Source organism: Dipodomys merriami, unplaced genomic scaffold, assembly GCF_024711535.1.
Source record: "Dipodomys merriami isolate MVZ:Mamm:240054 unplaced genomic scaffold, mDipMer1.0.p SCAF_39, whole genome shotgun sequence".
Taxonomy (NCBI): domain Eukaryota; kingdom Metazoa; phylum Chordata; class Mammalia; order Rodentia; family Heteromyidae; genus Dipodomys; species Dipodomys merriami.
In genome coordinates, this window is record NW_027205492.1 from 10274955 (window position 1) to 10298024 (window position 23070).

Below are 23070 nucleotides of genomic sequence, written 5' to 3' on the forward strand. Positions count from 1 at the left end.
TAGAACCAGTTTAGCAGTAGTAGATTGATAATGTTTTTCATAATTTTTTGTCATTTGTCAGTTATTAATATTTTGTCATGATCATTGTTACCTTTATTCTTATTTGCTATAGCACCTTAAATCAGTCAAGAGTTTTATAACCTTACCATAAGAGAAACCCATTACTTCTGTTCACAGAAACCAATGTCACTTACAATGATCATAAATTAATATCATCAGCAAATACAAATGGAGAGACAAACATGGTTTTGAACTATGGATGCTTTTACTGCCTTCCACTCTCTTTTGAATGTGTATGGGGTCACACACACACACACACACACACACACACATACACACACACACACACACACACACATTTACCAGCATTTCCTTTTTCTGTCTCTGAGTTGGGGATCAGGACTAGGACCTCATACATGCAAGGCAAGGTCTACGCTCCCTGCCATATCCTCAGATGCATCCTGGAATTGTTCTACAGAAGATTTCTAGAAATTTTTAAATTAATTCTGTATGAACGGCAACCCCCTCCCCATGCCCTGACACCTGCTGTTTCCTTTGTAGTCTGACTACTTTAGAGACCGTCCTGGGTGGAACCATGCAGTGTTTGCTTTGTATAAAATAGTATCCTCATGGTTCACCTCTGTCCTGTCTTATGGCTTGAGTTCCTCCTTTAAGTTCTTCCATTTTTATCACTATGCCACATTTTATTTGTAGTTGATAGACATCTCCCCCACCCTTACCCCCACGACCCTCGCTTGGTTTCTGTGAAAAACACGTCCAGGAACATACCATGTATCAATATCATGTTAAGATCTTGTTTGTTTGTGTGTCTTTGGCACTTCTGATTCAAGGTATTACTATTTTAAACTTTTGGAGGGACCTCCATACTGTCCTCCATATAGGGTGCATCTTTTGACACCCTCACCATTGAAGCCACAAGGTGTCAGTATCTGTACATCTCACCAGCACTTTTCATGTGTGTGTGTGTGTGTGTGTGTGTGTGTGTGTGTGTGTGTGTGTGTGTGTGTGTGTGTGTGTGTATGTTGTCAGTCGTGAGTGCTGAACTTGGCCTGGGCGCTGTCCCACAGCTCTTTAGCTCAAGTCTAGCACCCTACCACTTGAGCCACAGCACCACTTCCAGCTTTTCTCTGCTTATGTGGTGCTGAGGAATTGAACTCAGAGCCTCATGCATGCAAGGCAAGCACTCTACCACTGAGCCACCTTCCCAGCCCTCACATATATTGTTTAATAATAGCCATTCTGAAAAGTGTAATGTGTCACTATGGTGTGATCTAGGTCTGTATGATGATTAGTGAGTTGGGAATATTCATCTATTGGTCATCTTATGTCTTCTGTGGGGGAAAATAATCTATATTCAAACCCTTTACCCAGGTAAAATTTGGTTGTTCAACATGTGCTGTTTAATTTGTTGGTGAAGTTTTTCTGTTCTTTTTGTTTGTTCATTCTTGATTTCTAATTTTATTTAGTTGTGTTCAAAAGGGCATTCGTTGTGTTCGCTTTTTCCTTCTGTCTTTTTTCGTTGGTGCCTAATGCTTGGCCTGTCTTGGAAAATGTTCTGTGTGACTTGAGAAGAGAGTTTTGAGTGCCTTGAAGGGAAAATAATGAAAGAGTCAGAGATTTTGGCCTCCTGAGGTCTGTGTGATTGGCACAGCCCTTGGACGGAAGCTTCAGAACTGGGTTTCTTCTGCAGTTGCAGGTGTGAGGGCAGGGATTGAATGCAAAAGCCTATTAGCGATGTCTCCTCCAAACAAGTTGCTTCCCACTCTTGAGTCTATGCTCTTGGCATTTCCTATGTCTGGAATACTTGGGTCCAGCTATTCACATGATACACTCCTTCAGGTCTCACCAGCCTCCCCAGATGCTTTCTTCTCAGAATGGCTTCTTTGGGTCCTGATGGTAGAATGGTAAAATGGTAGAATTCCCTAGCTCAAATGACACCCTTGGTTTGTTCTCATTGCATTTCGTTATCCCTTGTGTGGTTATTTTTGTTTCTTTATTGCAGAGTGAGCTTCAGGAGGACAGCACCGTTGCCTGTCACTGAAGTTTGACTCAGAATAAATGCTAAAACAATGAGGACACAAATAATAACCAGATCAATGAATGGATGCATGGATAAACAGGAAGGTTCTTGGACAGGAATTGTGCTTCTACAAATGCACATACATGATTACTTCCTTGAATACCGTGACATCTGGAAGACATATTGTTATACCTTGATGAAATTATTTTATCAGTAAATTAATACACAAAGGCATAGTCTCATTGCTTCAATGGAGAACTGAAGTGTGGCAAAGAGGTGAAATGCATACCGAGTGTAGAGTGTCTTTTGGAAGAACTATCAAGAGACTGAAATTGAAGGTCAACTGAATGAACTATGCCACCCCTTATCCATAAAAAGCTCTTCAGGGTGATCCTAAAGGCCCAGGCAGACACCTCCAATGGTCAGGTTCACATCTGTGGTCCCATTTCAAATAACATTGATATTAAATGAGAATTTGAGACCTTATCAAAATACACATTTGCTTCCAAAATGATCCTTTTGGGGGCAAATAGCTTCTTTGTACAAGAACTATTGGAACATCCATCTTGTTTGGGTTGTCATTTGTAGAATGAAGTGATGATGAAAATAAATACATTTTATGAAAGCTTTGTGTGATTTACAAAGATCTCTGTACATGTCTTGTTGGACATTAGACTGTGTATGAGAGAGAGAGAGAGAAACACACACACACACACACAGACACAGAGAGACAGAGAGACAGGGAGACAGAGAGATATAGAGAGACAGACACAGAGAAAGGAGATATTGCTCATCGAAGTGCCCAGCTGTGTGCTAGGCATGCAGATAGTAGTGTTGGGAGTCTATCCTCTTCTGACCCACGCAACCTTGACCCGGCCTGCTCTGTGAACACTTACTTCTTCCCCCCGAGCTGAATGGAGGTGGTGTTGCTTCGTTTATTACCAAAACCAATTTCCAAAATGGGTAATTGTGTTCTGACTCACACAATTCCCCCTGCATTTCCTGACTGCTCCGGGTGACTTATGTCTTCCTCTTTGCCCTTAATGGATATGTAATGAAGTGACATATTTCAAAGTCATGACTGTGTTTCAGGCTAGAGAGGATTTTCTAAATAATGTCTCAGTACAGGGCTGACATAAAGCTGGTGTGTATGTGCTCTGCCTCTGTTCTTAAGAGAGCTAAAGGGGGTCTTCCCCAGGGAAAGCTCATTTTCAGGGCCTAAATGTCCTCTGGGTAAGTAGAAGTTAGTATTCAAAGAAGGTAAGGACTCAGGATTCGAGCCAGTTTGCTTTGTTTGCATCTTGTTACCACTAGTTTTTAGTTGTGAGCTTGGTTGTATGACTTTAACCTTTCTCAGCCTCAGTCTTCTCATCTGAAAAATGCTGATAATAATGACATCTATCGCCTCATGTTTTATGAAGAGCCAATGAGACAATCAGTATGGAGACAGTGATGACAGTCTGGAGTCCATGGTGGGGCCCAGCAATCCCTGGCTGTAGAAATGATTTTTTTTAAATTGGTGCAGTCCATCAGATACGTATTGCTCATGACACATGTCAAGTTAGGGAACTAAATACATGAATGGCAACAGTATAATAAGATAGATCTCCATGTAGCTCACATGGGAGAAGAGAGAAAGTACTCGTTCATTTGCATTGAGGTTAGGGCAAATTTCCCAGGGTAAGTGTCCCAGAGCCTCAGAGGAAAGCTGGTGAGTGAATTCGGTCTATAGAGTTCACATGTATTTACTAGGTTTCCATTGTATAAGAGGCTCTGGGAAAGAATGCTGCTCCAAAATTATCCCATCCTTGTCCATGGAATTTTCTCTTCTGAGACAGGATGGGCACCAAACCAACAACTCATGTAATCAAGGTTGAGGGCAGGATACAGCTTGGTATGGTGTGGTATAGTCTCAGGGCTGGTTAGCTATTGGGGTGGGTTTCCAAAGCTATCTCTGTATGTAATGGAAACTTAAATTGATACTTGGAAGGCGAGTGAAGTAGGAAGAGAGCAGAGCAGGCCCCATGGTTGGAGAATCATGGTGCATTTCCCCAACTGAACGAGACAGGATGCTGAAGACATGCTAGTGTGCTAGCAAGAGCAAGGCCCCAAACACCTCTCAGGTCATTCAGACCTCAGGTCATTCAGTGCAAGCGTCTTATTTTGTGTATAGGCATGGTAGAATCTGGCTTAGGTTTTCAATTGACTGAATTACTGAGAATTAAAAGTATGGAGACCCATGCGATTTATCTTAGGTTTGGGGCACAGGAAAAAGCAAAAAAAAAAACCCAAAAAAACAAAGTCAGCAGTTGCATGTGTTGAGCTCTGGGGGCCTTGGTGCATTTGGAGGAGGAGGTGCAGAGTGTTGAGGCCCTGACCACGCTGGTGTGACCAGTGCCTAAGTAATTTGCTAAGAATTTGAAGTATGGAGGTTGAGAAGCAGGGAGAAGATTTCCTTCTCTTCTCATGCATTTCTTGAGTCAGCATTGATTGAATTTAGGGTAATAGGTTGGAGAAGTTCCTCAATCTCACTGCAAGGATCGATGGATGGGAGGCACTTTCTTTTTTGCAACCACACAAAGGAGATGTACTAAGGGGTGGTTAAACTCATCAGTGGGAAAAGCTCATGCATCTTATACTTACATCATATATATAATATAATATAATATAATATATATATATAGACATACACTGAGTAGTTCAAATACGTGCACTGAGAATCTTAATATGAGGCTTTTGCAGTTGCTGAGAAAAGCCATAGCAGTGAAAGACGTAGATTTTTGAACTACTGATAAGGTAGAATCTTTCAGACAATGAATAAAATTGTGTTTTTTTCCTACCTCCATGAAATGTCCCTGTAACTGCTTTAGAAAAGTTAATGAGGAAAGATAACTTGTCAGCCTTCCCTTGCTACCCATTAAGGATAACGTTGAATTCCCTTAGATAATCCACAGCTTTCGAATGCACAGATGCATTCTGTGAAGTTGTGTTCGTCTGGGGCACGCTCACTGCTTTTTGTGCTCAGCTTTGGTGTTGTAGCTCAGAAGTTTCCACGCACCATGTATGACTACCCTTTCAACTGCTTGTTTTTTGTTTTTTTTTGTTCAGGTGACAGAACTCAACAATGTGAAGAATGTAGCTCGGTTGCCAAAGAGCACCAAGAAACACGCCATAGGGATTTACTTCAATGACGACACCTCCAAGACCTTTGCTTGTGAATCAGGTTTGTCCGAGGCTGGGGCCTTTGCCTATTGGCCTTTGATGGGGTGCGCGGCACACAAGTTCATCTTTTGGCCCTTTCCACAGATCTGGAGGCGGACGAATGGTGCAAAGTCCTCCAGATGGAGTGCGTGGGCACGCGGATCAATGACATCAGCCTTGGAGAGCCCGATTTGCTGGCTACCGGGGTGGAGAGAGAGCAGAGTGGTGTGTACAGAAAACCTTGCCTTTCCTCTCGTACAGATTTTCTCCTTTATAATAAACCACACAGTGTTCCCGTTATGTTAAAATGTCTATTAGTATGAAAGTGTCTGAGCTAATGATATCAGTGGGAAGTTCTGGGGAGCCTATGACATGTTAGGGCAGCTAAAGATTCTTCACTTTTCCCAGTGGTCCTGCATCAGGCCTTATGGTTTCTCCCACTGTGCATATGAGGAAACCAAAGCTTCACAGAGCTAAAATGCTTGGCTTCAACTCTGTAGCAAAGTAGTGTCTGATTCCCATCTTTACTCTTGAGTATGTATGCACAACACATAGATTTGAAAGCAATAGGTTTTTTTGCCTTGTGTTTTTTCACTTAAAATGTTATTGACTGCTTTCCAATGCTTTTAATAGTATTTACATGAATATTTCATCAAGGTAACTACTTAAAAAAATCTTCTTAACTGAACACTTGGTCCAATTTGGCTCAACAACAATCTAGGAATAAATCACTTTAAATAATAACAACTGAAATATTCATGATCATTTTAGCAAAAATCAATACTGGTTTTCAGCCCAAGCTTGGAATAACTTCTCCGAATACTCATGCTTTGTAATGGGGCTATACAGATCTCAGAGCACTGCATTAGTGACTGGCTTGATCTATGAGAACAGAGCAGAGCAGAAGGGGCTCCGGGCTCCTGGACTGATGACAGACACAACAGAGGTGGAATTGTACTGACCTTCCGTGTGGGCATGCACTCCAATCGTTAGTGACAGAATGCTCTCGCTCTCAACCGGAACTGTCTTCAAGACACATTTATGCTCGGTTACTTTCTTAGAGGCATCGTATCTACTGCCATCAATCCCCACCCAGCTGTCACTAACCAAGACCCAGAAATGTGGGCTAATAATTCAGAAGAGCTTCTTTGTAGGTTGGGAAATGGAACTACAGAGAGAGTAAGCCCTTCTTGGGGTCATTCACTCCATCACCAGACTCTTCTTTGATCATTTATTAAGATCAGGAGAAGGCTGGAAGAAGGGATGCCCCAGAGCCTTGCAGGCATGCAGATGGAAATAGGACCAGATTTGATTATTGTTTTGTAGAGTACTCAGATAGTCACTTCTGTTTCAAAGAGCTACAACTAAATTTAAGTATTGGCTGTGCCCGGGACACTTTCCCTGAAGTTTTCTGTGCCTAGGTTGTTTCTTCTGCAAATGAAAGTAGAAATTTCTCTGGTATAGAATTACTAGGGATTACGCTGGGCACTGGTGGCTCACGCTTGAAATCCCAGATACTCAGGAGACTGAGATCTGAAAACCATGGTTTGAAGCCAGCCCAGACAGAAAAGTCTATGAGAGGCTTATCTCTAGTTAACCAGCTAAAGCTAGAAGTAGAGCTGTGACTCAAGTGGCAGAGTGTCAGCCTTGAGCAAGAAGTCCAAGTGAGAGTCCAAGGCCCTGAGTTCAAGTCCAAGTACCAACACACACACACACACACACACACACACACACACACACACACACACACACACACACACACACACACACACACTAATTATTAGGGATTCTGATAAAACTCAACTATGTCTTTTAAAATTCTTTATAGTCTTATTTTCATGAACTCATAATTATAATAAAATGGACATGTTACTGCATACCTGCTGTGCTAGTGCTCTACCACTGAGCTGTAAGCCCAGGTCTACTATAAAAGTACTTTTCAGTGAGTACAGTTACTTCCAGGCAAATTACTCAGTGATGAAAAGTCTTTCTTGTCTGGTTCAGAGCTCCCAGGGAAAGTGTTTGTACCATTAGAAATGTATTTTTGAAATAATAGTTACTAAATAGCAGTATTTAATTACTGAGTGTTTGAAATCTTTTAGAAACTTTAAATTGTAGATGCACAGATGCATTTTATCTTGACATTTCTGTTTACTAAGGTCAACTAAAATCTCTGAACATTCTAATGGTTATCTTATTACAAGACAGTTAAATTAGAACGTCATTAGCATAAAATTGTTAGTGCTTTAGTTAGCTGTCTGAAATCTACTGTGGTGGTTGGGTGGAAATGTGTGATCTGTAGGCCGTGCTTACATACTGTACAAGGTATTGGAAAATATTCATACATTATTAGAGTGATAATAATTTTGTTCTCATTTTATTTACAAAGTTTGACTCTAATTTTTTTATATTAATTATTTTTCTAAAATATAACAAACATACCCATCACTGTTTTCTGAAGAGAAGAAAAGTTTGTTAGAACAATAGCCAAACAATTAATTTAGAAGATTTTTGGTGACATATTTAACAGTTATCCAAACAAACTTATATTTCTTACCAATAATTGGCTAAAGAAAGTTCTCTGTTGAAAGTAGATTAATTATAGTCATTGCATTTTCACAAATGGTTGGTCAGTTAATTGCATAGCATTAGTATGGAATTTTACATCAATAACTTGGGGAAAGAATTTATTCATTTAATAGTAGGAATTATGAGTTGACTAGCATAACTTTAGCATCACAAAAACCATGAAACAATTATTTTACACCTGCATCTTTTATGAATATGAAAATATGGGTGTAATTAATGGGTGTCTGGCAAGAAAAAAAATGCTTTTAGTGGTTTTATTGCTTTGGTCTGCTATTGGCCTAGAATTGTTTTCATTATGCAAATTAAAAGTCTAAACATGGGCCTATGCTCATGTAAATAGTGTTTCCTGTATGTTGACAGTCAGACGCCATTGTAACTACGTTATTTAGTAGTGTCTGATTTGAAAACCATTTTCTGGGACAGATCATTTATGAGAAACGTGTATCTTCCTGAATATTGAAGCAAACCCTAGCATGTGAGCGTCAGCGATTTCTAAATGCATCTGTGTTCCTGTGATGTCTTTTGATGTGCTGCTCCTTGGGATTTTAGACTGACCTCTTGTTTTTCTCCCAGAGAGATTCAATGTGTATTTGATGCCGTCTCCTAACCTAGCTGTCCATGGCGAATGTGCCTTGCAGATTACCTATGAGTATATCTGTCTTTGGGACATCCAGAATCCCAGAGTTAAACTCATGTCTTGGCCGCTAAGCGCCCTCCGGCGGTACGGACGGGATACCACGTGGTTCACTTTTGAGGCGGGAAGGTGAGTTTAATGGCTTTTTAATAACACTTCTCCCCAGCTCAGCGTTGTATTTATCTTCCTCCAGACTCTTTGGAAAACTCATAGGTTGTGATTGCATAATACGAGAGGTATTGTAAAATATTCATACCTTCAACCGAGCTGTTCTTCCAGGTGAGGCTGCTGATGGCTCATGCATATGATTTGAATTTCCGTTGCACGTTTGATATCACACTGCAAACTGAAGTCGATTTGGATGCAAGGACTAAAACAGACCATTTGCTAGGTGAAGCTGAACAAAGGCTAGAGTCTTGTTTTGGGGAAAGCTTCTGAATGTCATTCTCCGTTGCCTTTCCTTACTGGGGCTAGTAGGCTGGACCCTAGACCAGGAGAGCCATGGACATTGTTAGAACTGCAGATTATTGAGTTCCATCCATGTGCTGCTCAGAGTAGTGAATGGCAATAATCACCGAAGAGGTTAATCCTAAAACATTCGCATCATCCATGCACGTTAGGGCTCCCTTGATTCCTTTTAGGAGTCAATGTGAGAAAAAGACATGGAGCCAGCTGGGTGGGTGGATCACCACCTATGAAGAAATTGCTGGACGTAGTGTTTACTTGCCTTGACTTTGCTCCTGTGCCCTCTGAGCTGAGGCCCTGCTACTTTTTAGGAAAACACTGATATATTTTAATGTAAGAATTTCCAAATGACTTTCTGTATATGGCCTAGTATTACATTCAAGTTGAAACCAATCAACTTAGGACATTCAGAAGAAAAAGGTTGTTCAATGATATTAATTGGCTGCATTAATTGGATGTTATTTGTCAAATATTATTTCCTGAAGGAAACTGGTATTTGATGTAAAGGGAGTAAAACAGAAGTTCTGTCCACTGCCCATGACTCTAACTCATGACAGTGGATGACTGTAACACACTGTTCAATTAAGCTGTTTACTCTCTTTTAAATGGAGCAGAATTATTTAAATTTTACTTTTCAGAAATAGGAGCCATTTCATGTTCTTAGAATTATCCTTGAAAGTTTTAAATTTCTTCTTTCCTGTATATGTCTTCTCTGGTATATTTTATTTCTTTTTTATATTCTTTTTTATTGTCAAAGTGATGTACAGAGGGGTTACATTTACAAAAGTAAGGTAATAAGTACATTTCTTGTCAAACTTGCTACCCCTTCCCTCATTTTTTCTCCTGCTTTCCCTCCCTCCACCTTCCCCACTCCATTTTATTTCTTGATGAATCCCCCAGACAATCAAAAGAAAAAAATCCATCATACATTAAGAAAATAAATGTTAATGTTCAGAACAATACCCTTCGTGTCAGAACTACATATTTATTATCCTTTGGGATTATTCCTATAGAAAATTAAGGATTTGCTTGGTCAGATTCATATATTTCGCCTTTATATCTCAGAGGTTATCATTATTAATTCATTAATTATAAGCACTGAAGTCTAGACATTGAAAATGTCTTACAATAGAACTAGACTTTTCTATTGCTCATATACTTCATATCATTCTCCATCCTTACTCTCTGTTGATTTGTTTGATTCTGGATTAGTCCAAAAGTTCAAATACAACTATTCAAGCATTAGTTTTCTCCCCATGGTGTGAGATTTTCTCTCTGTGGGAAATTGTAATAGGAAAAGAACATGACTTTATTATTTTAAGAGCATGGTTTTTGGTGGCAACATCTGAGGGCCAAAATCTAAGTAAATTTAAGCAGTATCATGACTACTTGAAATATTTCTTTTTGAAATTATCTCATTGATTTCAAGGTATATATAGAATGAATATTAATCTTTGATGTAAAAGTTTAATTCACATTGAAATCTAATAGCATTGCCCAAGATCTATGAGATTCCTTAAAAGATTTTTTTATGTTTTCTCTTGAGTGTTAAAGGAAACCACAGAGATATGTAAGCAGATATATTTAAGTCTGTGTGTGCATAGTGTGTGTGTGTGAGTGTGTGTGTGTGTGTGGTGTATATGTATGTTGGAATTAAGTTCCTATGTTTTAAAGGATGGAGAGGCTGGTACGCATATGGGTTAGCAGTGAAATAGTTCAAGGCAAAGGATTGTTGAGTAAGAAGTACAGACATATTGGGGACATAAAGTTCAGAATCACTTTAATGGTCGTTGACCAAAAGCCATAAAATTATGACTTAGAAAGTGAAAACTGTTCTTTCCATGATTTTAATGGCCCCCTTATGGTCTTTCCTTTGGGGAATTTCATCCAGCAGTTGAGTGGTTATAATACCTATAAACGCTGACCATTCAATGAGGGGCCTCCAACAGTTAGGAGCATAGAATACTTCTTGATCTTGAACAGCAGTTTTATTAACTGATCTGCTTTACAGGGCTGATAAAGCATGGATTTTGAATGATCAAAGAGAAGAATATGGGGATTATGTTCTTAGGATGTTAACTCATTTCTCAAGAAGCACAAGAGATATAAGGAGCACTGGTTCATGAGCCAGAGAGACCCAGGTGCTCATCTTTAATTTTTATTAGCTCATGACCTTGGACAAAAGGATTGAGTTCAGGTGTCAGTCCATCTAATAGCTTCCACGCAGGGCTGTAGTAGTGAAAATAATGATTTGTGTAGATGACTTACAAGGGAGCTGTGCTCCTCCTGAGTATATTTGACATTCTATTATGATTATTTTTTGAGCCGGACCTGGTTTTGCAGGAAACCAAAAGCATTAAATGCAGACAGGGCAATATTACTACTTTATATTTGGTCTGAAACTCAAATAAAGATGAACTTTTATAGTTACTACCAAGATGCTCAGGATAATAAGATCATTTGTGTTCCTTTGGGCATGAAGGTTTCACATCTGCCTGCTTTTATTAGTGAAGGTAATTTTTCCTTTGCTATTTTGGGGTATGTTCAAAACAAGTCAGCTTCACATTAACTGAGATAATGTTCTCTCTCCCCTTAGGAAGTGAGCAGGAGTGAAACTAGCTACCAGGTACCCAGTGTTCACATATCCAACATGAATCTGCCAAACTTTAAAAGTGTGTTTCTATAGGACACAGGGATTTTTCTTTCCAAAAAACTTGGGCAAAGATCTGTTCACAGTGGGCTGATTCTTGCTCAGTGGCTTCAACAACACCAACAGTGGTGCACATGTAAAAAATAAGACTGGGGATTGAGCTGGGAAATAGAAGTACAATTCCGCCACATACTGGCTAAGAGAATTTCATACACGTAAAGTAGTACCAGTGTCTCATTTATCCTCAAGATTGCTATGGAGAGTAAAGGCACGGGTGAAAATATGTGGGGACCCAATGGGTAGTAGGCTCAAGCCAAACTGCTACAGGAAAGAAACTCACTGGCTGGCCAGACTCAAAGTCCAGAGGGGAGAAAATGGAAGGCTTCAGACTTGGCTTGATTCAGCCTCACAATGATGGCTCAGTTGTGAGGTTTCAGTTGTGAGTTCTGTTTCTTGGATGATGTCTTTATTCTGGCTCCAGATAGTGACTTCCAGGAGCTTTGGGATCTCCCCACACTATCAGCCAATAGAAGATAAAAGAGTAGCCAGTCACTACTGCCTTCAGTATTACATTTGAGCACTGTACTGTATGCTTTGCCCAAAGTCCACAGGACACGAGTACAATGGGGAAGTTCTCCCAGGGGGTAGAGTAGGCGTTACTTCTATCAGAAGGGGAATGTATTTGAGGTTTTCAAGAACTAGCCAAGTATGTCCAATGTAGCATTTATTTGCTTAAAGCAAATAAATCCTACTTTACCCTATTTTGGCAGTATTGAGATTTGAACTCAAAGCCTTGTGCTTGGTAGGCAGGTGTGCTACAACTTGAGCCATGACCTGACCCTTTCAGTGCTTTGGTCAGTTTTCTAATAGCATCTCATGGTCATGTCTGGACTGGCTGGGAGCATGGTCCCCAGGTTTACAAGTTGGGATGACAAGTTTACACCGCCTTGCCCAGGGTATTTTTTTATTTACTGAGAGAAGGTCTTGTGGTCTTTTTGGCCTGGACTGGCCTCCAACTGTGATCCTTCCAATCCATCTTTTCCTCCTGAGTGGTTAGGATTAAGTGATGAGCCTCCGTGCCCGGCTGCAATTCCACTGGTAGTGATGCTAATCTTGCTAAATAGTGGAGCCGTGACTCTCTTTCACTTCCTCAGTCTATGAATCACCCTTTTCCACTCTTTAATTAATTAATTAAAATTTTGAGACAGGATCTGCTGCATGGCTCCAGCGTGCCCTAGAACTCCAGGGATTAAAGCATACATCTCAATACCTGATTCAAATGCTCGCTATAAACTTCTAAGAAGGATACCTTCTACTGGAGGTCAGCCTTGTTATTAATTAATATCTGCAGATCTAATAAAGAGAACTCATACTGATATTCCCAGAGCTTCCTAAAGCCATTAATACTTCTGATCTTAGCAGAATTATTTAACCCTTCATAGAAGCTGTCTCAATATGTATGAAAAAGGTCTTCATCAGTAAGCCCCAGACTTGCAAATATCTGAGTGATTTGAATATGTCTTCCAAGCTGTGCACTAGAATACAGATATTCTTTGAGTTTAATGGGAGAGCTCTCCTATTTGTTCTTTCCTTTTGGAGTATAAAGCCAGGAGGACCCATCTCTCCTGGGACCTGGTAGACCATGAATCATTTGGTCTTAACACTATTTCTCCTGTCTCTCCCCAGAATGAGCAAATATGACTGTTACTACATTTTCCATAAAGAAATTCAGTTAATTTCTAAAATTTGTGGCCAAGTGCAGTTGCACAATTTATTGCTCCTGGAGCTAAATAACTACTAGCGTTCTGAAAGCCACAAAATGCTTTTTTTTTTTTTTTTTTTTTTGGTCATTTGTGTGGCTTGAACTCAGGGCCTGGGTGCTGTACCATGAGCCTCTTTGTAGCTAAGGCTAGCGTTCTATCACTTGAGCCACAGCACCACTTCAGTGTTTGAGAGGTTAATTGAAGATGAGTGTCATGGAGACTTTCCTGCCTGGGCTGGCTTTGAACCACAATCCTCAGACCTCAGCCTCCTGAGTAGCTAGGAATGCAAGCATGAGCCACAGGTGCCTGGCAACATTGCCTTCTGTGTTTGAAATACTTTTAGCTTTTCATTTGTTCCTTTCCACTTCAAGGTTTTGGAGCCACACTTAAGCAGACCTCTCTCATCAAGGGCTTGGATTTTCTATGGGAAGATCCAACTAGCTTTAACTGCAGCTACATCCCCACAGAATCTCTTCGGAATGCTGCTGTTTGAAGGAGGGTGGCAGGTGTCCAGTGAATGTCCTTGTTCATTTTGCAGCTGGCTGTGAGTGAGCATGCTTCAGTGTCAGCCTCCGCCTCACCTCCTGACTGATTTAAATTAATATCCTGGGTTTTGCACCTGCTGGAGTGAGAAAAGCTCAGGTGACATTTGGCAGAACTGGCTGAATAATTTCCATACCTGAGTGCCTTTCTCTATCAGTTGAGGAATCTCTCTGGTGCTTTTTGACACTGTTTTAAGGGAACTTTAAGCTATGCCAAGAATATGTGAAAATTCAAATTGCCTATTTAAATGCTTTCCTTAAATGGAGTGCAAGAATTTGTTTTTTTTTTAAAGCTTGCCTTTTTGGATATAAAAGCATCTGAAGAGCCTTGGAAAAGAAATCATAGCTTTCTTGGATAGTTTTTCCTCAAAGTGAACCAACTGTTGAGATAACTTTTCATGGAGATGGAAAAATGGTTTCTCCTTTAATTGACAGTCTTACTGGTATCTTTATCACTATTTGTCTTCTTGGTTCTTAGCTACTTGTAATTTTCTCATTTCTGAATTATTATAGATGGATGTACTCTTAGTAAAGGGTCAGAAACAAATGAACAGTATCTGTATAGGAGTTTTTCCTTTGATCGGTGGCGGTGATAGGATGCTGGATTTCACACATTGCCCTTCCCCCCTCCATTGGGAGAAATGAAATTCTCCTCTTCGCTTCTGTAAGGAGTCTTGTGTAGCCTTCCTCCTTCACTCTCACTTAAGTCCTTTCCTATGCTGCTGTTTTTGAGAGTGGCGTATTGTCTTGTTTGTTTGGGAATTTTGTCTTCTTTTGCTACAATTCACACATCTGGGCTCAAGGTTTGTGAAGGTTGATCAGTGTAGGTATGGAGTCTGAGCAGTGATGTGGAACTTAACTGTAAGTGGAAAAGATTTGGGGCTTCTGATGGCAGAAGGGTTCAGCACTGCGTTCTTCCTGGAGTCTACTGGTGGCTTTCTGAAACTCATATGCAAGAGATCAGAAACCATAGTCATGTTGCTGATATGGCCTGTTGTTCCTCATTCCCATTTATCTCTAAAAGGACTTTGGTTATGAGAGCACTCATCATCATAGTTGAGTTGCGGAGGCGTGTGTGAAAGCAGGAGGGAGTGTTCCCTTTTCTGCTGCGGGTTCTTTCTGTAACTGGCCTCTTCAATGCCATCTCAATCAATGCTGCATCACTGCATGCCAGTTCTCTACCAGACACTGGGCTGGCCGAGAGCCTTGGAGACACACAGAACAAAGCCACACTGGTCAGAAGCTTAGCTAGGGTCTCTCTACCTCTGATATGGAATATGCGTGTGTGAAATCCCTAAGGAAAGATGGGCTTTCTGACCTCTGTGGCACGGTTAGGTGCTGTTCAACCTGCCTCGTCTCACGGCCATTCTACTGTAGGTGATAGCCTTGGGGTACATGCAACCCTTTTGGTGTGGGTTGATACTGCAGAGCTCCAGAAAGGCCTGGTGACCTGAGCTATTCCTTTGTCCATTCATTATCCACTCCATCACCCCACTTGCCTGGTGTGGTTGTTTCTAAGCATGGCAGGTAGAAGAGTGGACCAGACATATGAACTTCTTTGTCCTCATGAAACTTACGCAATGAAGGAGAAGGGTAAAGACAGTGATCTACATTTGAAAAAAAATGTAATGGATTCAGTGCCTTTGTGAAACACATGAAGTGGAGGGATGCAATAGCAATACTGGAGAAAGGGCTTGGTTAAGAAAAAAAGAAAAAAAGACATCAAAGGGATTGGCTTTCCTAGCTCAATGATGTTGAAATTTATTACGAGAAGTGAAACAATGAACCACGTTAGATCTGGGGGGCAAGCATTATATCCAGAAAGAGGATAGAAAAGAAAATGGAACCAGGGGGCTGATGTGACTGAGCAGAACAAATTGTGGGGAGGGGGGCGTAGTGAGGGATGAAGTTGGTTTGCAGTCTTAAACACCCATGGGGGTTGCATGGAGTTGGACAACTGGAATTAGAGAGAACATTCCCCAAGATGTCCTCACTTCTGACTTCAGGTTTGCTGGTGGATTACCCAAAAGCAAGCTGTCATTTGGCAACTCACTCTTTCCTGAGCCACATACTCCATTCCATTTCATTCAATTTCATTCCATTCCATTCATCTTCATCATCGTGATTCCAGGCTCTTGTTCTGGGATGTGGTCACCCACCGCTCCTCCCAGACAAGATATAGTTGGACTTTCTTCCTGTGTTCTTCCTCTTTGGCTTCCATACTTTTAAGAGGTTAGACATTTTTCTAATTTGGGGAGGGGAAGGGAAAAAACAAAATGCTGAAACAAGGATACAGGATGACCCATTGTAACAATAGGATGTACAAGACATTATGTTGAAAACGAACTTTACAACTTTGGCCGGGGAGGGAGGAATTTGGAGGTGGGGAGGGAAAGGATGGTAGGGGAAAAACAAAGGAGGGGGGTAACAATGCTCGATAGGAAATGGACTCATAACTTACTCATGTAACTGTAACCCCTCTGTACAGTGTTTTTACAATTAAAAAAATATTAACCAACTTAACTGTGAAGTAAAATGGCTACATATGCCAAAAAGAGAGGTTAGAACAATGACAAGGACAACATGTCTTGATTAAACGCTCACTGGATGCTCACTAAGTGCAAAACATGCTCTCCTAACTCAAACCCAGGAGATCAGGGTGACCTTGCCACCTCCTCCATTTGAGTGATGAGGTCACTGGGATTGGGGAGAGTGGGCGGAGCTTGTCTAAGGCCAGGACTCCTGAGTAAGAGAGAGCTGTGAACAAGACTCCCTTCTTGTGACCATCCAGAGCTCTAGGAACTAACCTTGTATTTTCCAGAATGTGGGATGATTTTAGGCTACAAAAGCATAATATTTAATGTGACTCTCATAGTGATTAAGTCATTTCTTTGCAGGTTTTTTTATGCTTTTGACTAAAACTATGGGCAAAAATTATAATCAGTTCTGGCAGATCTTATACACATCTCAATCTCTTCTAATTTACCAGTTACTAAAAAAGTAAATGTCCAGCTAAGGTCTTTGACAAGGGTTAAAAGTAAAAAGATACAGAAAAAGGAAATGGTCCCTAAGAAATCAAGTACGTAGATTTGCTATTTTCCTCTTAGAGTGTCTTTATTCTGTGTTGTGTTTTCTGGAGAGAAGAGAAGCAGACATTGCTATGTTAGGTTATATAAGACCATTAGCTTTTTTTTTTTCTTTTTATTCCCATTTTCTTCTTACTGCCTTAGGCCATTAGCCCTTTACGATGTTTTGGTGAAGGCCTACAGAAGCATTGTAATGCTTTGTAAAGCTGCTTATCAAACAGTTCCGTACTAGGGCGGATGACTAGGTTGGAAGAGCTGTGGGAGGAAGCTAGAAAGAGCCTTCGGGAACTTCATGGGAAGGTCAGGTTTTGTTCATTTCACATCTTCCTAGGTCATGCTGTCCAACTGAAGGACACATGCTAATGAACAGATGAACAAAAGTCCTGGCAGTCAAACGAGAGACCTAATTTCTCTTCTATTTCAGAGCTCTTCATGCATTTTGTCTCTTTTGACCACTCTGGGGGCCTCGTGGACAGATCTGGTTGATCAAGCCGTTGGAATTTAGGTGACATAGATGAGTTCCCTCAACTCACACCTCTAATATTAACTACTTGGGAGGCTGAGAGAAGGAAAATCATAGTTTGAGGCCAGCAGGGCAGAAAGTTTGCAAGATACAATCTCAAAAGTAACCAGCACATACAGGACTAGAGGTGTGACTCAAACATTACAGCCCTAGACAGCCTCGTAAGCTCAAGGCCCTAAGTTCAAACCCCAGTCCCAACATAAAAATAAGGAAAAAGATTTGTCTTAATCTGAAACTGTGGCTTCACTAGAGATACCTTTTTCACTGTAGCTGCGGGCTGGCTGTGGTCTTTGAACAAGACCTGTGTTCACTGTTAACCTCACTCCTCTACTCCATGATGCTGATGGTCTGAGCAGATTTATCCAGTCACTTCCACTGCCTGAGCTCTGGTGGGCTTTGAGGATGTAACTACTGGTTCTTTCTGTAAATGTGTGTGTATGTGTATATTTATGTAATATGTGTGCTTATAGACCTGTATATATGTGTGCATGTGTGTATATGTGTTTGCAAGAGGGTGTATTTGTATATGCACATGTATACACACATATATGATTGTATGAATATGTCTGCATGTGTGTTTGTGTGTGTATGTGTGCATACGTGTGTGTGTGTCTTCAAGACTTCAGGCATAGGCAAGTGTTTTTGATAGTATACTTGTTTTCATTTCCTTTGTTTTAGATCACAATATTTTAGGAACTTAAATGTCCTTGAAGAAAGAGTGTGGATTCATTATTTTTATCAAAAGTAGAAACTGGATAAAAGAATGGTTTTCAGAGTGTAGATCTTGCCAGTGATTAGGTTATAATACAGACTCAGCAGTCTACTACCAGAGTTAAAAAAGTGATAGAAAAGAAAACATCAGCATTTTTACAAGGTGATAGATTCACAAATAGATAGACACACACCGTGCTACAATATAAGCATTATTTCTTCTGCGGATTGCAGTTCAAAACAACTTTTAAAGACCACTGGATTGCCAGGCTTGAGACACATAACTGCAACGTTCATACTAATCCATTGTCCTACAAGTGTTTCCAATAACAGATAGCTTTATCCTTCCTAGTCTAAGCTTGCCATTTAAGTAGAAAAATAAACAATGGCCGCTTCCCTAGGAGAAACAGCTTCCTGCTTTCCATTCTTAAAGAATCAGTAAGGTTAATTCCTCCTCTTCATGAATTCATGTATTCATATTTGACAAGGTGGTCAGGTTTGTATGGTGTGATATATGGGTGAAAGGGGGTCACAGGAGTTAAAGTATTTCCTGTAGGATATCTTCATAAAGGAAATGGAGAATGCCTTGAAGTTGAGTTTTAGTTCTTCATTGGATTGGAAAGACTTAATGACTAAAATCCCACAATCAATCTCATGAGCAAATCCTTTATATTAATGTACTGAAAGAGCTATTTCTTTTGTTTTCTTTTTTCTTCCTCTTCTCTTACTAATAAAATTCAGGTGGGATAATTTTGACCAGTTTTCCCTATGTGGGAAATTGCCGTATGGCCCTGGTATTGTGGAAAAGTAGATAGGAACAGACTTTTCTTGTTTTATTGCATAAATTGCCTATTGTACTGCAGTAGATAAATCAACAATAGCTTGAGTGGAAGCTTTGCTTAGTTTCCATTGTACAGTTTTTCTGACATTTGTTTGGGTCCTCTGGTTTTTCATGGTCTGGGGTGGATAGGACCCTCGTCATAATGTTTGACATCAGTGATCAAACCCATGCAGTTCTTCTGAAGTGCTTCTCTTGTCCTTCATAATCCAACACCTTCATGCTCATTAGGAGAAATTAAGGTAGGTTCGATGCATTGATTCATCGCTGGGTTAGAAAAGTTGGGCGACAATTTCACCAGAGATTTCAGAAACAGAAGAATCCCCAAAGCTCCGGTTGGTACAATGAGTTAAAACAGAATTGAAGAGAGACAGATCATCCTCTCAGGTTGAAGCTGCCCAGGATGGTTTCTGGGAAGCCTCTCCTGGGCTGGGAGGAGCAGGAATGCTGGAACCCAGGTTTCCTCCCCGGGAATGAAAGGTGAAGTGCATGGATATACTGAGACTTGAGAAGGTGTTCTGTCAGGAACCCTTGGCTTTTCTTTGTGGCTAAAAAAAAAAATCACTCATCACATGTTATCCCAGAGTGTTGGTTCCCTGCCTACGGGTCTAGTCATTAACTAGATACTTGGAACGTTTTGATCCTTGTTCACTTTGTTTAGTAAATGTAAGCAACCATACTAATTGGATAAAGAAACGGGCCTGAGATCTTAGCTCTTGGGACTCCTGGGAGCTGGATTTTCAGTGGCTTCTTTGTCGTTTCAGGATGTGTGAGACTGGTGAAGGGTTGTTCATCTTTCAAACGCGAGACGGCGAGGCCATCTACCAAAAGGTCCACTCGGCTGCCCTGGCCATTGCTGAGCAGCATGAGCGCTTGCTACAGAGCGTGAAAAATTCAATGGTACGTGTGGAATTTCTTCCTTCCCACTCAGTGTCTTCTTGGAGAGTGTACTTGGGTAATTTTGGTGCCAAACAATCTGGCCAGTATGATCTGAGCAGATGGTTTCCTTCTATACTCAGCAATCTGTACTATGGGGACTAGATGCTGTCCTAGGTGGCCAGTTGGTAAAAACTATGCATCCTTGATCATGTATTGTTTTCTTTGTGATTATTGTGTATGGGTGTCTACCTTAAAATCAATTTGAATGTATGTCAACATCTATAGATACTTATGGCAGAAGTTATTTCCAATGCCAACAGCAGCTGGAAAGAAAATAAAAATGATTGAAGAGAGATGAGGGAAACCAAAGAGAGTGAGAAAAGCTCAAGAATACAGTCGAGTTGGTAACAGTTGGGAATGAACTACCTGCATTTCAAATAGCAACAGGTTTGGGGCCAATGAAAACCTGATATGTTGACATAGACATGCGTTGCCGGTGCTTTAGTGTGACACAAACAGTGTGTGTGAGAAATATCTATTAAGAACATAGTTCTGCAATACTTCTACTGGCTTCAGAACATACTTCTCCTTCACACTGTATTAGTTCTTGAGACTAAAGATCAGACAAAGTATTATGATATCTTAGTCTCTCATTTGAAGGAAAATAAACTCAGGGAATCTTAAATTCCTTAATTCTGTTAAGTGAACACAATCACACACTTATAGTTGTAAATACCTGGAAAAGGATAAAATCAAAGTGAGCTGGTTTGGTGTGGTAAGGTTCAGGTAGTTTGAATATTTATGATTTATGCCTTTGGAATAGTGGGATTTAAAGGCACATGAGGAGACAAAGCATATCAAAGAGGTGACTGTGCTAGAGCTGACCCCGATTTTTCCCCAGTGACCTGTCACAGTGCAAGCTGGGGTTTTAGGACAATGGTGATTAAAACCTTGCAGATAGGACAGTGATGGTGGGCTCAAAATGATTGTCACAACTCCTTATTTTCTGCTATTATAGCACAGAAGCAGCTGCAGAAAAGGATGTAATGCAATGGGAAAGACTGTTTAAAAACAGTGTTTCATACCCTTTGCTCATTTCATAAAGTATTGTTCCTTTGGTTCCCCCCCGACGACCATCTGAAAGTATGTATTTAAAAAACCAACACAACATTTGTTCTTGCTTATGATGGATGACACAAAAACAGGCAGCAGGCCAGAGGCTGCTGTTGGAAAGGACGTATGTTCATTGGACTAGTGAATGCACCCCTGTTTCCATGCTGTGAGGCTTCTCTCACATGAGTGAAGCGAGGTACTCAAGTGTGGGGCACGGGGTACCAGATATTCAGTAGAATGTCATCCTGAGTGAGCTTCAGGGTGTTTCTTGATGAATATCCTTGACACTGCTCATCTGAACCAAGCACATCACCCCTCCCCCTGCCCCCGTAATAATCTAAGAGAGTTTTGCACGATCAGTTTGGAGGCTTGAATAGAACAAAAGTTAAAAACCTGAATGAGAATTGGCTCTGTTTGTTCCATGTCTTGAGTAGGAGAAATATCACCATCCGCTTTGTACTTGAACTTCCACCATCGGCAGACTGCGGGGGGTCTCAGGATTTCTCTGTCTTCAATTATGCAAACCAATTACTTATTATCTCTCTCCCTCTCTTCTGCTACTTGTCTGTTTTGGGGAAAGCAAAATGATTATGGACAATGCTGGTAATGTAGACACAGATAATGTAGGGAGCTAGGTCAGTGTGGTCAGTGATGGACTTAGAATCTCTCCCATGGAGCAGAACTAGTTCCAGCACTAACACTGAACTATTCCAACCCTGTGGAGAAGGACAAAGTTCTTCATTTCCCCAAGCTCCACTTTTCTTCTTTGTAAAAATGAGAAAGGTAATAAATAGTATTTATCGTAGAGTCTTCCTGCAGTTTTCAGTGAGGTATGCTTGCAATACTTTCAAGATTGTGTAATAAATTTATGTGGAAGGTAGCTGTTATTTTTACTGTTTGTGATAGCCAAGGCTTTGTCACTATTGGTATCAACAGCTGAGCAGATGAGTGGATCTGTATTGATCCTAGTAATGGATTGATGATTTCTAGCAAAAACCACATCCATTTCCCTCCTTCCCTCCCTCCCTCCTTTCCTTCCTTCCTTCCTTCCTTCTTTCCTTCCTTCCTTCCTTCCTTCCTCTCTTCCTCTTTCCCTCCTTCCTCCCTTCTTTCCATTTCTTTTTCTTTTTTCCTCTCCTTCCCACTCTCTCTTTTGCACAGTTGTTTACGTTTCCTTTTTCATTAAGACTTTATAGGCATAGTTAGTTTTACAAGGAGGGTTATTATGCCATTTCACTCTCTCTCACCCTGCCTTTCCCTCTTCTTTAAGTAATTTTGTCAGGTTTTATTGTGCTATTTTACTATAAGCGTATAATGTACTTGGACCCTATTCAACTTCATTCACTCTCTCCATTCACCTCTCCCACATCTGTCTGTCTGTCTCCTTCTCTCTCTGTGTCTGTCATTAAGTAGAGCAAACCTGAAGTCAGAATTGAGAAAGTATAGCATGATTCCATTTGATAGTTTTAGAGGATCAGTTTTGCATGTTGTAAGATAGGTAAAACACTGGAAGGTTGGATGAATGGATGGAATGGATGATAGATGGGGGAGGGGTAGATGGATAGAGGGAGAAGGAGAAAGCCATGAATTAGAATGCAAATCACTTAAAATTTACAGAGAAGCACATTGCATTAGACTTATGTAGCCAGCACATTAGATGCTTTTAAGCTTCTCAAGAAGTTTTTGTAAGATCACCTTATTTATAAGGCCATAATTAGCATAAATTGGTGCTTGAAAGGCAGGTTTTGCATGCACGTGTTTTTTCATTTTCAACCTCCTCATTATTTCCACTAAAAATTAATCAAGACTGTGTAATTCATTCCGATCATCCCTTTGCAAATTTAACAAGAAAATAATGTCATTTGCTGTTAATTTGCTGTCTGCTTCATGAGTTCTATAAAAATAAGTGCACTTTTAAAGGGAGAACACCCTGCTGTATATGCAATAAGTGAGATTTGAGTTCCAAGGAAGCTAACTGGGCCCTGTGAAAAGCTTAGCCCATGGGTACTTAGTGCTCAATTAGGGAGAAAAGAGA

At 40.5% G+C, this 23070-nt stretch overlaps 1 protein-coding gene across 2 annotated transcripts in view; it reads left to right on the top strand.

Moving 5' to 3' along the window:
* Positions 1 to 23070, top strand: part of Dok5 (docking protein 5) — a 111151-nt gene that overhangs the window by 66091 nt on the left and 21990 nt on the right. For both annotated transcript variants that reach the window (XM_069990032.1, XM_069990033.1), the window contains 4 exons: positions 5150 to 5264; positions 5348 to 5467; positions 8405 to 8594; positions 19808 to 19943. In XM_069990032.1, the coding sequence (XP_069846133.1) occupies positions 5150 to 5264; positions 5348 to 5467; positions 8405 to 8594; positions 19808 to 19943 (561 nt within the window). The remainder of the gene's footprint in view (positions 1 to 5149; positions 5265 to 5347; positions 5468 to 8404; positions 8595 to 19807; positions 19944 to 23070) is intronic.